Here is a 15351-nt window from a genome sequence, read left to right as displayed (position 1 = left end):
AGCTCATTTTGTAGTAATTTGTACCTTGCATCAAACGATTTTTTCCTTTTAATGAGGTAGGCTTTTATGTGACCCCGTAGAACTGGCTTGGCAGCAGCCCACAGCAAATTTTTTTCCTCCCAGTGTACCAAATTATCATCGATATAATTAGCCCAGTGTTGTTTAATGTAGGTTCTAAAATCGTCGTTATGGTATAGATATGCTGGAAATCTCCAATTAGAAGAAAAAGGCTGTGGATTAAATAATTTCAGTGTCATTCTCATAGGTGCATGATCTGAGATGTCTATGTTACCTATACTGGTGTCTTCTAGTGATGCGAGGAGGTGGATAGAGAGAAAAAAGTAATCAATTCTCGAATGAGAGTTATGGACTGCAGAATAAAAGGTGTAGTCTCTAGTGTCAGGGTATAAATATCTGTAGACATCCTTTAATAAAAGATGGTTACAGAAAGTGTGGAGTGGTTTGATACGTCTCAATGTGTGAATGAGAGATGTACCTGATTTATCCATATACGGGTCATTCACTGTGTTCATGTCTCCACCAAGAATTACATTCGAAGCCCCCCAGGAGTCCAATCGCTGAAGCAATTCTGCAAAGAAAGATTGATTATCATTATTTGGAGCGTATACGTTTACAAGGGTATAGTTCGTTCCTTGAATATCCAAGTCCATAATCAGGTATCTGCCCAATTTATCTTTATAAGTTTTTCCCCTCCTGCAATGTAAAGAAGCATTTATTACAATTGCTACCCCTCTGGACTTTGATGCATAGGAAGCAGCTGTTAATGAACCTATCCACCTGTCTTTCATGGAAATTGTATCTTGTCTACGCCAAAGCGTTTCCTGAAGAAGTGCAATATGTACTTTCTCCCTTTTAAGATGATCGAGAACCTTACGTCTTTTAAGAGGTGTATTTAGTCCCCCAACGTTCCATGAAATAATTTTTATACTTTCAAGGTTTTTATCAGAAGTATAATCCGTATTATCACTGCTAGCCGCCATTTTAAGTTATCCTATACCCTTCAAGAAGAAAACAAACAAATTGATTCCAACAGAATGCCCGGTCTGGCTGTCCCAGCGAGCAGACCAGGGTCCGGGACCTAGGAAGGATATGGGGAAACATGTTGTGTGTAGATAGATTTTAAATTCCAAATTCCAAAACATAACATAAAAAATACAATAACAAAAATATTTACATGACTCAGAGTTTAGCGACAGTGTAACTAGCTGTCACTGATAGAGCACACCCGCGGTCCCGCTATGTACTAGAATAATACAATTAAATCAGAGAAAGAGCACAAGGCAAGGAATAACTCATTCCACCCCGTAGCCATAATTGAAGACATTCCGAACTGTGTTCCCGTGAACCGTGGAGTAACATGTTAAACACAACTGATTAATTTGTTTAAACTATAGTAGAGATAAGATAGGTACCTGAAAAAGGGAAACTAGGAATCTCAGAACCTTTAAACAGAGCTAACACGTTAAGCCTTTCACCTAGGGTATCCCCTAAAACAGAGTAGGTAAGACAACTGAGCACATTTCAAGTCACCATCTCAACATCTGAAGGTCAGCTTGTCCTCACGGGGTTGAGTTCAGCAGAAAGATACCCCAGTCCAATATCACACTCAGCTGAAAAATCTTGGGTTTTATGCAATCTAAGGCAGACAGTTCCGCAGATATCAAGTCCAGTAGCATATATCCCCTAGTTGCCCTTAATGAGGGCTCAAGTCGAAATGTCACTGACTAATATAAAGAGTCTCCATGTTTTGAGAGATGAGCAGAGTCGGATTATGCCGATCTCAAAATGTAGCCGATCAGAAAAACGTCTATCAAAATTAGGATAGCCATGGTGAGAAAGGCGCCAAGCCAACAGTAGCTTAGAAACCAACTCGAAGATGAATAGAATTACCTCCGGAGGTAATCAGCCATCTTGGGTGGAATGGTGGGTGTTGATGTATTCCAATGCTTTGTCTGGGTCCTCAAAGAATTGTGGTTTGCCATCTGTTTTGTTGAAAACTTTCAGTTTCGCTGGGTACAACAAAGAAAATTTATATCCAGAGGAATAGAGAGATTTACAAATGGGTGAGAATTCTCGCCTCTTCGCTGAAACTGACGCCGAGTAGTCCTGAAAAAGAGAAATCTTGTGCCCATCAAATTGCAAATCCTTTGTCTTCCGATAGGCCTCAATGACTTTGCTCTTGTCGGCAAAATTAAGGACACGAAAAATAACCTGTCTTGGTCTAGATGCCCCTTCTTTCAAAGGCTGGCCAATTCTGTGGTAACGCTCGATTTGAAACGGGGGCGGTGAGAGAGGTAGTTGGAGCTCACAAGGTAGCCAGTTAATTAAGAGATCTTCCAGATCCTTGCCTTTAACGGATTCTGGGACCCCTATAAGTCTCAAATTGTTTCTTCTACTGCGATTTTCAAGGTCTTCCATTTTGTCGGCTAAGATGATGATTTCTTTTTGTTGTGTGTCGATGATATTCTGGGCCTTTTCCAAGTCATCTTCCAAAGTCGATATGCGGTCCTCCGCTTTCGTCAGCCGTCAGCCGTTGGGAGTGGTGTGTCACTTGCTGCAAGACCTCAGTTAGAGATTCCTTTATCGGAGCAAGTTTCTGGTCAAGCAAGGGACCAAGGATATGGACCAGATCTTCCGCGGTAGTGGGAATATCTGCCTGAGAGTGTAGCGAGTCAGATTCCACCTCCATTTGTTCAGCAGATTTTTTGTTATCTTTCGGTTTGGTTCTGTTCGGTCTTTGTGGTTTAGTTGTAGATTGGCCGAGAAATTTATCCATGTCTCTGGCAGAAATGAGGAAAGAGTTGAATTAACGAGCTCCAACTAGGGTATCCTGCTCCCTTTTCAAAAGGAGAATTGGCCGGATAATATAATGATAGTGCGATACCGTTCACTGGTAAAGCAAGACCTTGGGTGTGCGTTAGGTAAACCTTTACATATTCTCCATCGAGTCGAAGGGGGTGTGCTGCAGACTCTTTAACTAAACTCTATTTTGTAAACAAAGTCAGCAGGTTGACGAAAAAACTTTTATAGTATGGCTGATAACCTTACCATGGTTGCCATATGAAGTTGCCCAGTCAGCCAAACGGTAAACCAACCTAATAGCGAATCTAGGTCACTGCAGAAATGAGGCTGAGTCTGGAGTTCTGGTATAGTTGATAGAGGGGCAGGTTGCAGTATAGCTGTGGCAATGCAGCCGTGTCTCAGTACCTTTACTGTAAAAGTGTGGACAAAGTGCTGAATAAATCTTCTGCAAGGCTGTCAGTGCGTGATTTATGTGTGGTACCTTGTAGTTATGCAGTGTAGTAGGAGCGGTCAGGTCAGCAGGTAGGCCGAAATATGGCGTTTCCCCTGGGCCTGCTGGTAATGATTGCGCAGGAAGTAATGGCCAAAAGTATTACTGGGGTGTTGTCACGTAAGCAGAGCGGGTTATATGTGTAATAAGCACCAGTGTTATTCCGTGGATGGAGGGCGCTCAATAATGGCATCTCTAAAACATGGCGTCTCCACGTGGCCAACAGTTCGTGACTGCGCACCCCACAGTAATCCGCAGCCTCTTTGAAGCACCGCTGCTCGGTCAGAGCACCCGCCGACCGGCAACTAGAACTGACAGTTGTGACAGCGCGATATATCCTAACCGCTGATGTGTCCCGACCTGCCGTCTCCTCCTGCGTTGCTGCGCAGAGATGGCGCCCGAGCCGCTTTCTGAGTTGGTGCAGCAGCGGGGACTTCCAGGGACGCAAGATGAGGGGGAGCCGGGTGGTAAGGTGTTTACCCTTTTGTCCCCTCAGGTTATCCTCTGTTCCCAGTAGCCGGCAGTCCAATTGTGCCGGGGAGAAAATTGGTATTTAGCGTGAATAGGCGCTATGGATGGAGGAGCTCTGATTAAAAAGCGGCCATCTCTTGGGCCCGCCCCCCGGAAGTCCTGTAATGGCCATTTTACATTTTTTAATGAAAACTATGTAATTCCAAGTTACTTTTCAATATACATTCATTAAGCATCTTGTATTTTGTGAATGAGATTACATTTGAAGCAGTTTCTGTCTACTGTTGCTCTTCCCTTTCTCGGTTTGCTAGACAGCAGTAAGAATGTATCAGAATTCAGCTCTCTTCCAGCCAAGAAGACAAAGCTTTGCAGGTTTCTACTTCTCTTTCTCCGGTATTTTTGAAAATTTGTAAATCTTTACTTAAATGCATTTAAGTAAAGATTTACAAATTTTCAAAAATACCGGAGTGCTGCTGCTTTATTCACTATATGTATACGTTGCCCTGGCAGGGGGTACGGCGTGCACCCGGGGCTGCAAAGAGCTTAATCTGCTTTTGAAGCACACCTTATCTACATTTACTTCTCTTTCTCCTTCATCTCAGCTCTGTCAACGACAAATGTAAGGCATTGTTGGAATTGGATTCTTGGCTTGAGGATAGCTGACTACGAGTAAAATGTTTCAATGGTATGAGTAGTCAGAAAAAGGAGGGAATTGTAAGAGACAAACAAACTGTTTCTTATGTCGGTTAAATTTTTCAAATAACATTAAAATATAGGTATGAGATCCGTTATCCAGAAACCAGTTATCCGAAAAGCTCTAAATTATCGGCAGGCCATATCCTATACAGTCCATTTTTATCAAATAATTCACATTTTTAAAATGCATTTCCATTTTGTCTGTAATAATAAAACAATACTTTGTACTTGATCCCATTTAAGATATAATTAATTCTTATTAGAGGGAAAACAATCTCATTGGGTGTATTTTATTTACATATATTTTAGTAGACTTAGAAAAAGGCCCCATATTCAGGTCCTGAAAATTCTGGATAACAAGTCCCATACCTGTAATTAAAATTTGTAATTTTATTGAAAATGTATCATTTAAATGCAAAATAGAATAATTTCATTCAGTGTCATAAATCCAGATGTTAAGGATATCCCTTCATGAGTAAAGCTAGGTCGTCAAAAGGAATGAGTAATTTATAGCATGATTTGAAATAATTCAGGTTGTCTTCCTTGACAGGCTGTTTCCTATTATGTTAAAGTTCTTTGGAAATAAGTTAAAGCTACAAACTGAGACAGCAAGTCATTAATGGCCAGATAAGAGTGACCTTGCATTTCACTTTGCATCTCAATATGTGACCTGACCCAGACTCTGTTTCTTTTCAGTTTTCATAGGAAATGTCCCTTTTGTTTTGTCATTTCCTTCCCACCCTCCATTTCATCAACGGTCTCTGTCCATGTAATATTATTTTCAGTTTAAATTTGCATTTAATTTTTTTATTGTTTTTTTACATTCCTTCATCTCTTCCAACTTCCATCTCAGTGTTCCTTTCCATCCAGACGTTCCCAGCACACAGATGATAGTGCCTTGTTAGTGGTAAGAACCTTGCACGAAATCTGCCACAAGTTTTTGTAGCATGACACATTTCTACACAAAACATGGGATGCAGATCGCATGTGAATGGCATAAACCAAGACTGTAAATGTTTTGAACCCTAAGTTGCCTTGTACTATGTCTCAGAAAATTAGATCACTGAAAATATGCAATTTGTTTGCAGCATCCTTGGCTTCTTCAAGTCTAATAGCATGTAATTAGTCTGAAGTAACACAGAGGCATTTTACATGCAGTGCCTGTTGACAATTGACACCATTAAATAGACTTTGTTGTACATGTTGCCTTATATCTTTCATTAAAATGCATTATGCATGTTTGTGTATTTTGAAATGTGAACATCCTTTCTAGGCATTCTTATCTTTCCCCCCTAAGCATGCATGAATCCACTATTTTGGATTCCGTCAAACACCTGAATACTTTGTGAAAGATTCGGCTGAATCCGAACCCTAATTTGGATATGCAAATCAGGGAGGGAAAATGTTTTTTTTTTACTTCCTTGTTTTGTGACGAAAAGCCACATGAATTTAAATATTTGGATTCGGTTTGGGCAGGTACAAGGATTTAGCAGAATCTGAATCCTGCTAAAAAAGACTGAATCCTGGCCAAATACCGAACCGAATCCTGGAATCGATGCATCTCTACCCCAAACACATATGACACCGCACAGCTCCTAGCCCACAGAACATCACTTTATAGTTTTTAACATAGAGGCACAAAGAGTGTTTTTTATACCAATAGATAATATTTTGCTACTTGGACAGTGAAAACATCTCCATATATTGCAAAATTATAACTGAAGTTGCAGAACTTTGCTAAATAAACATTGTTCCCAATCAAATTATTTAACAAAAACACGTCCTATGTGTGAAATTATCAAAGCATGATACTCTTCATGCTATCCCCTCCTTCGTAATTTCCTCTCCTTCGTAATGCAGAAGCAAACAGAAGTAAAAATCAGACAGGACATTGTAGCTTCAAGTGTTACTGCTCCCGTGGTGCCTCTTACTCATTCATTTGCAAAAAAAATTATTAGAAGACAGTAGAATTGGATCTATTTAAATTAATGTGGACTACCAGTAGCAAATTGTCCTATGTGGTATTATTACTGTTTTATGCGACTGTCTGCAGCTTCACTAATTCTGAGATATACATTAATTATATTCTTAATGGTTGTTAAAGTTATATGTACATTTAATTGCTATTGATAGGTGTTCTGACTCTGGAAACAATGTAGCAGAAGCCAGCTAATTAAAAGACCTGAAAGAGAACTGACTTCTGCTACACGTTCTCGCTTGCAAATCAAACGCCCGGTATGACCTTACCATACAAAATATTGCAAGTTGACTTTGGATAAATGTTGCATGCCTTCACTGAAGCTAGGGTTGTCTACAGTGCTTCTGGGCTAGACAAACATGGAGAATGTGTGGGTAATGGCATGGTGGGTGATTTCTAGCACTTTCCCCCTTCTATGGAAGGGGGCAAAATGCTTCAAATTGCCCCAGTCCAAGGTGAGTGAAAATCACATGGGCCTGTCTAGTGACCTGTGTTTACTGTTCAAACAGTCATCAATCTGCACATTGACAGGGCCAGGAGCTGAGGGGGGGGCTAGAATTTGCATAGTTTGTCATTACCCTTAATGTGACTCTTGGTCTAGTTTAGAACAGAGATTTCAACCTAGTGACTTTCCCGTTGTTGAATATTATTTGAAGTTAATTGAACAGGAGGGTTTAAGTGGGTTTTAGTGTAACTTACCTGGTATGTGCCACTCAAGTACCTGTACTGCGTGAACCCCAATATTTTTGTTTAAATCCAGGGCATATCCAAAGTGTAATTGGATAAATCCAGTTTTTTGCTGTTTTTTTAACCATTTATCCATCCCAATAAATAGCCTTTAACAAGTCCTGGTTTATGCTGTTATGAAGAATAGTTCTCAATTTGAAATGTGTATTTCTTTTGTTGACTGCATGGGTTAGTAAAATTCTTGGCTTGGTTTACATTTCCATGCAATTGTAATACCTTCAGTGCTAATAACAGATTAAAGGAATTGCATGAGCTTTTTAAAATGAAAAATAAAGAATGTAGAATAATAATAAAATATGTAGTCGTTGTATAGCCTTTATTTGTATGTTTACTTAATTTCTTCCAATATTCTTCTTCTGCATGGAATTGACTTTGTTTTTGTGTGTGTGCGTGCGTGCGCATTTTGATACTGCTTACAGTGCGGCACATATGAATCTGCATGTTCCTTCGCTTAGACTGGTGACACACTGGCTGTTGTTTATGAAGGTGTATTTCAAATAAAGGAGAATGCCTAAAACTACCCTGGCTGCCCCCCATTCACTTAAATAGAAGTACTATACCATAGGCATATAAATGAGAAGCAGAACATAATTTTGACTTTAGCTCTTTCTGAAAGCAGTGGCTTAACTACCATACACTATCCCTGCTCATCCTCCTCTTCTTTTCCCTTGCAGAATTTTTCTTCCTTCCTCTTTTTATATGATTTTCACATTTCTATCCTTCACCTTGTCTCTACCCTTCTCACCCCAGATCAGTTTTGCGCTCCTGTTTTTATTTATCCCATTTTTTTTCTCCTTTGCTGCTGTGTAACCTTTTATCTCCCTGTGGTCACAGCATGCCTTTTTAGTTCAGTAATTATGTTTAACTTAGAAATAAAAAAATTAAGTAAGCTCTGTTCTACATTTTGGAATCCTTTGATCACAGCAAATGCAAGGGATGCAGAGTTTAATGCATGTTCCTGGCACCTTCTGCTCCTCATTCAGATGTCTTGTAGATCAATGTTTGCATGCTTTGTTGTGTCATGCATTCTGCTACTACTCCTGAACTCTTCTCAAATTCTGCCATTTGCCAGGCTTTGTTATTTAGCACACAGTTGCCAATCTATGTCTACTGTCCTTCTCTGGCTTAGGACTTTTTCTATTTCCTTTTTTCTTTTCTTTTTGACTTTATTGTGCTGCTGCTGATGATGTTGACAGAATGGGTTTGAGCCGCACTTGGTTTTTGAGGTTGACAGTAACACGAATACCATTAAAAGGAGACCAGGAAACCACATGCAGGTGAATAATGCATAATGACTCCTGTTGTTTTTTCTCCCCATATCCTGATTACCCTACTACAGCATCCTGGAAAGCTCCAGTCTTTGAATATAGTTTGCATATATGTTTTGCTGGTTTATACTTACATATTTATACAGTTAGCAGAGTAGAATAGGCAGCAGAACAGGCATACATAGTCTAGACTGGGTTTCATTGGGCAATCCCCTCACCCTCATATTCTGTTTTGTTGTTGGGAATATTTAGGAATAAAAACACAACAAACAAGTTAAGGAAAGTGTTATGCCCATTGTATTTCATATTAGCTGGTCTTGTTTTTCCATTCATTTTCTTTGGGTCCAGTGGCTGTTGAGGAAATATAATTTAATATTTGCATCTTTTTCCCCATGGGTGTTGAGCACTCAAAAGGGAGTCAAAGAGTGTGCTGTTTTGGTTGATATTTCAGTCTTTAGTTGGAAGTAGGGAGATCTGCAATTGTTACGTGTTTGCTCTGTAACAGGTTTGGGACTTTTTATCTGGAATTTTATCATTTAGCTGGATTTTTTCAGATAAGGGGTCTTTCTGTAATTTTCCTAATAGAAAACATCTAAACTCATGACACACACACGTGTATTCTCCATTATTTTTTGCAGAAATGGTGGCAACCCTATAGCTGTGCCGTGCACAAAACTCTGCTGCTGACTTTCAGTCCCTTGAGAGGGATATGTGCCATCATTGTTAGTGGAACCTTCTAACCCAAAGTCATTCATTAGTGCTATAATCAGGCTAAACCTTGCTTGTAGGAGTGCTGTTCTACATTTCCCATGCAAGTGAATATCACACAGCAGCAGTGGTTTAGGAGAGTCTCCGATTGGATGAAATATTTTAGCAACGAATATGGGTAATGTGCCATGGGCCTGAGTGCACAGACCGGATGTAAACTCCTCATTTGGCATGCTTCTAACAAGCTGATAGTGTCTGTCGATGCACAGTGATGTGGGAGGGAAAGAAAGCCGAGGTCTGTGTTTCTCTCGTGGCATAGATATCCCAGTTGAGAAAGCCACCCCGTAAACATGAAATAAAAGAAAAAAAAAACATAATAAGTCAAAAATTAACTGTTTAATTAGGGTTCTATTGTAAATGGCTTATTTTGTTTTTGCCATTTATCGATAACAGATTTCCAGATAAATTTACGGATCCCATACCTATAATATAATGCCATTTGTTTGTACCTTAATCCTTAACATGTATTTGTATTTATGGTCCTAAGCTCATTTATATGTTTTACCTGCTGAGTGATGAGAGATCGTCTGTTTCATCTGTATCACCTGCTTCTCAAACAGGTGAGTTCTTGTTATTTAAATAGTTTTGCTGGAAAAACCACCTATAGAAATGAGCATAGAGTTGAGCCCCAACGTTTAAATACACCTTTATTAATGATGTTCAAACTCTTTTTTTTTTTTTTTTAATTAATTAATTTATTTTTTTATATATAGAACTTCTCTCTTTTCATGTTAGTATACATTGCTTGTTTTATTTTAAAAAGGGTATGTACTTTATTTCTCTATGAACTAATCTGTAATAGCTTAATTTCCGCTCTTTATATACATCAAGTTGACATAACTCTGCTAAGACCTCAGAAACTTGGTCGCAAAATTGTATTCCAGCATAACAGTGATCCATATTGTCGGAATGGCCATCACAAAGCCCAGATATGTCCGCTGTCATGTGCTCCTTCATGCAGCCTCATTGACAGGCACAGTGTTGGCTTGGCAAAAGTTTGCATTTCTTGTTCCAAAATACACCACTTATGCCCCTGGCCCTATTAGACTTAATTAGATAGCTGGCAAGTTCAAAACTGGAAAGCCACTGAAGGAAAAAGTTAAATAGTTAAAAAACTACAAAAATAAAATATGAACCTCCATTGAAGTCTACATCATACAGTTAATTTGAAGTTCATCTACCGCCTTTAATCCTTCTGTAAGGTCCTCAGCATCAGTAAAAAAAAAAAAAAAAAAACTTGTGTAACCCTCTGTAGTCGGTGCTCTCTCTTTTTATTAAGGGCAAGGATATAATGCTTTTGTTAGTGATTTTTTTGCTCCTTTACACTTTAATACAGGCACACAGGCAGGCTGCCTATTCGTTTCTGAAATTTGAAATGGTACTGCAGAGAATTCATCCATTGTTGCTAGAGACACAGTCCACTGATTTATTTAGAGCTTACTGGTTGCTTTAAATTCACGTTTGTTCTTGCGTTGGCGGCAGGTTGTTCTTGCTGCTTTTAACAGTTAGAAGCACAACTAATTCAAAATGTGCACACAAATGTCTGCTGCTCATGTCTATACATCAAGACGCTGATGCATGCAGTGATTGTGGGCTTTTTGTTATAAAAGACTTTAGTAATTTGACTGGTGGGCATCCAATTGCCCTGAATTTCTTCCCAGTTGCTTCAAGGGCTGTCCCCGAGATATGGCACTCTTGGATCAGGAAATTATAGTTTTACAGTGGGTTTTCAAGCAGCAGGCACATTTTGCTGAGTGGACTGGGTTGTACCAGGTGCTTGCTATTGAAGCAAATGGAAAGTAATTGTCTGGGAACAACATCCAGAATCACTGTGTTTGTCAATTTCCTTATACTGCAAAGGTGGAACACAAATAAAATATATGTTCACTGTGGGGATCTAAATCAAAACTCTGTATTAAATGTTATTGTTTCTTGTTTATCTGCCCTGCTGACAAGATGTATTTTATACTCATAGAACATTGAGTCACGCTTAAAGCTGTCTTTGCCCCATGACCTTGGTGCGGCCCTGATGGATGGTGTGGTCCTGTGTCACTTAGCCAATCATGTTCGGCCTCGGTCAGTGCCGAGTATCCATGTTCCCTCTCCTGCTGTCGTAAGTATTCCCTAACAGCTCCGCACCAAATGCAAGTGCTGTTATCACGTTTTTAAAGGGGACCCGTCACCCAAAAAAAAATGATTTAAAATCCTATTTTATCACATTAGTCAAGCAAAATGAACTTACACTACATAAATTATTTGAATTCTGTTTCCTGCAGTCTGGGATCTCATAATTATAGAAAACAGGCAGGAGCCATTTTGATGACACTGTCATTTAGGCAAGCCTTGCATCATCTCAGAATCTTGTTTGTGCACCAGAATGGGTGACTCGATGTCCATTCCCATGCCCTGGAAACACAATTAAATGGTGAAGAGAACGGGGGAATGTGGGGAGAGCAGCAATTTCTAGGAAGTGCTGAATGGAAAGTGAAAGTAATTATCTTCCCTGCCTCTATGCCTAAAGCATAGAGGAGGGGCAGACACTATTTGATTGACAGCTGAAATTTTTAAATGAGCTTACAACAGCTATGAATGCTTTAATAAAACAAAATTAACTCAATTTCATGTTTAATCTGAAAAGGACTTTTATTATACAGCTTTTTGTATCTGGGTGACAGGTCCACTTTAAAGTGAACCGGACATGCCTAAATTAGTTTAAAGATGTAACAGGGAGTGTTTCACAGTAATGTGATCTACAAAACGTTAATCACACTTATTCGCTCCCAGCTGCCCCATCCTCTTTGACTTAATAGTTGTAATGTTTTACCTTTACCCCATATGCATGCAAGCCATCTGGAGATTTTGTTCAGCTGCCGCTGAAAAACTACATATTTTAGAAAAGTGTACATAAGCTTGTCAAGAGTTCCTGCAATTTCGTTTGAAGTAGTGTCACAGTAGTAGATACAGCTTGGAAAACAAATCTGTGGGTTTAGTTTTTCCCTACAAAATCCAGGAGGTAAAAATACCCAAAAACTACTTAAAAAAGGGGACCTGTTAAGTGCTGCTAGTGTGGAAACATTTTTTACCACATCTATCTAATTATATGTATTTTAAGTATGTGTGTTTGTTTTAAGCATGTACATTACATGTACAGTATGTGTGTCTTTATGACTTGTATTTTCTATATGGGCATTTTTTCTGCAGCTGAAAGCACAGCAACTGTGTAAGTGTGTGGCAGGCTGTATGATTTGACTCTGACTCACTGCAGCCTACCTTTAGCAAAACAACTGCTATCGAACCTATAGGGTAGATATTAATAATACTGATGTGGTAGAAACATCTTTAGATGTAATAGATGCTGTACTCCCCTTTAAGGGATTCTGTCACAGGAAAGCACCTGTTAAAGGGATACTGTCATGGGAAAAAAAAATTTCAAAATGAATCAGTTACATGACATGGGGCAGCTGGGAAATTGACAAAATGTCTAGCCCCATGTCAGATTTCAAAATTGAATATAAAAAAATCTGTTTGCTATTCTGCTGGAGTAGCACTATTAACTGATGCGTTTTGAAAAAAAACATGTTTTCTGATGATAGGATCCCTTTAAAGCATCAGTTAATAGTGCTGACCTGCTCCCTGACACAAGATAACTGCTCCCTGATAGTTATGAGAATAAGAGTAGTTAAAATCCAAGTCCTTCATTGAGTTGGGGAAACAATAGTACAGAATGCATGAGACCTGAGGCTTCCGGATAACGTATTTCTCCCTAATTTGGATCTTCCTACCTTAAGTCTACTAGAAAATCATGTAACATTAAATAAACCTAATAGACTGGTTTTGCTTTCAATAAGGATTAATTATATCTTTGTTGGGAAAAAGTACAAGTTACTGTTTTATTAGAGAGAAAAGGGAAATCATTTTAAAAAATTTGGGAGTCTATGGGAGATGGCCATTCCATAATTCGGATCTTTCTGGATAACGGATGCCATAACTGTACTGAGAAACAATAAGTTCTGGCTCTTTCGGAAAGCACAGGATCAGGGACAATAACCTGGAATCGCTGCCTACATACTAATATTACAACAAAAGCTACACTTGTCGATTTTTGCTTTGTCATTTAGCAATAAAAGCACCACCATAAATATGACAGAATCCCTTTAAAGCTTTTTGCACAGTAAAAATCAAATTATATTGTTTTAGCCAAATTTATGGTGAAGCGTAAGGTGCCCCCCCTCCTTGTAACATCATTACTGTTTCTTTTTATAGCCCAAGCTCTCCATGGCAAAATGCCGACGCAATGTGGAAAACTTCCTGGAAGCCTGTAGGAAAATTGGTGTTCCTCAAGTAAGGGTTTTGCTCTTTATTTGCAGCCAGCCTTTATTTAGTTTAAAGTGAGATTGTAAATAGTGTCATTCTACATATTCTACATTCTTGTTATGAGTTATAACAACTGTGGGAACATATAACATGAATCATATGATATCATAAAGGGTAGATCCCTTTTAGTTTTCCTCTATCCATTTCGATCTAAATGGAATTTGATTGGTAGCAATGATCTGTTTCCCAGGTTCCTTTGATTTCTTTACTCATCTAATAATGTTCTTTAATTGCTTATCTAACCCATGTCTCCTTACAGTCGTCCTATTTTATTTCTCCTTTCCTTCACAAATTCAGTGATAGATCATTTTATATAACTTGTGTTGTTTTTCTTAGTTCTTTGTATTAGGAAGTACAGAAAGGGGGAAGTTGTTCCAAATATTTCATGGAAGTATATTTACTCCATCTATATTCAAACTATGACAATTGTTGGAAAAATCCTAGAACAGCTAAATCCTGCAGGATTTGGTACATTCCTAAGCATAACTGGGGTGAGGTGAATTTGTGTCCTTTCATAAGATATGCAGGAAACACAAGTCAGTTTTGGTAGGATTTTAGGGTAGTAACGTGTTAGCCTTATAAACACGAGGGTCACTATATGCCTTTTTACATCACATTTTCTGCATGAGCACAATGTATAGGAATTTGTTGAAATGTTTTCTAATGTTAAAAAAAAAATCAGATTGTCCTTGTTCTCCTTTAACCCTGCTTTTTTTGGTTCTGTTATGTGGACTAATGTGGCTCTAACTGCAGGTTCGTATTTGCATGACTGACTTTGCATTTCTGTTTTTGCCTTCGTGCTTGCACCACTGGACAGGACAAAGTTTGTCTTCCTTCTGATATTCTCCAGCTAAACCTCTGCAGCATTAAGGGAACTCTGGAATGTCTTCTCTCCTTTGGAGAATGCTCACAAACACCTGCTATTTCTCTTCATCTCCTGGGCTTTGTGGTGTTCTACTGCACCCTCATGCTTCTTCTCTTCCTGCTTTATCGCTGGGTTCTGAACTTTTGGACACAGGCATAAAAAGGCAGGGGTTACTTTTGAAGGGACAAGTGAACAGTTTGCGTTTCTCCTTAAAACTTTCGGTGATAAGCACATTTAGTGTTATACCTGTACTTTGCTACAGACTACAGTATCTCTGCATACAAGTATGTACATCACAACTATGCATGAGGGACAGAAAAGATCTTCTACTTAACACTTCCTGTTGACTTCTAAATGAAAGCTCTGGGTGCAACAGTCATCCCATACTTGCTTGGTATTTCTTTAATTTGAGGAGATCTGACACTCGTTATTTGTATTGCAAACAGCTCTTTATTTGTATTGAAAAGGAAACATTAGGTTAATGCTGCCTTGCACTTTCCTCATACCTTAATTCCACTTCTTTATCTCTGGGAAATGGGTAGAGGTGAACTGTGGTGGTGCATTCAAGGAAGCAACTCAAACAAAAGAAAGACAAAAGAAACATGATTTTTTTGGGGGGGTGGGGCCTATATTCAGGCAGCACAATATTCCAGTGTCGCAATAAAGAGGGAGTATAATTTTATTGCATACATTTAAAGACCAACAGTATATTTCTTCATTTCTCCTCAAAGTACTGTATTATTTGTGTACCTTTATCATTTACTGTATGTACACAGGTCACATCTTTATAACCTAGGAACTTAACTTGCTTAGGCTTCATTTGGTGCTGTTATAAAAGCCGTTATACCAAAGTTGATTTTCTTGTGGTGTA

The 15351-nt window shown here is 38.8% G+C and overlaps 1 protein-coding gene across 1 annotated transcript in view; it reads left to right on the top strand.

Annotated features, from left to right (window-relative positions):
* The window catches only part of LOC121393924 (DISP complex protein LRCH3-like), a 73430-nt gene extending 58507 nt beyond the window's left edge, over nt 1-14923 (top strand). The window contains exons 15-21 of the mRNA XM_041563773.1: nt 5334-5387; nt 8402-8482; nt 9729-9823; nt 10903-11014; nt 11217-11354; nt 13505-13582; nt 14433-14923. Coding sequence (XP_041419707.1) covers nt 5334-5387; nt 8402-8482; nt 9729-9823; nt 10903-11014; nt 11217-11354; nt 13505-13582; nt 14433-14639 — 765 coding nt within the window. The 3' untranslated portion in view covers nt 14640-14923. The remainder of the gene's footprint in view (nt 1-5333; nt 5388-8401; nt 8483-9728; nt 9824-10902; nt 11015-11216; nt 11355-13504; nt 13583-14432) is intronic.
* Nucleotides 14924-15351: the final 428 nt, after the last annotated feature.

Source organism: Xenopus laevis, chromosome 5L (genome assembly GCF_017654675.1).
Source record: "Xenopus laevis strain J_2021 chromosome 5L, Xenopus_laevis_v10.1, whole genome shotgun sequence".
NCBI lineage: Eukaryota > Metazoa > Chordata > Amphibia > Anura > Pipidae > Xenopus > Xenopus laevis.
Note: the sequence above shows the minus strand (reverse complement) of the source record. Positions and strands in the feature narration are given on the sequence as shown.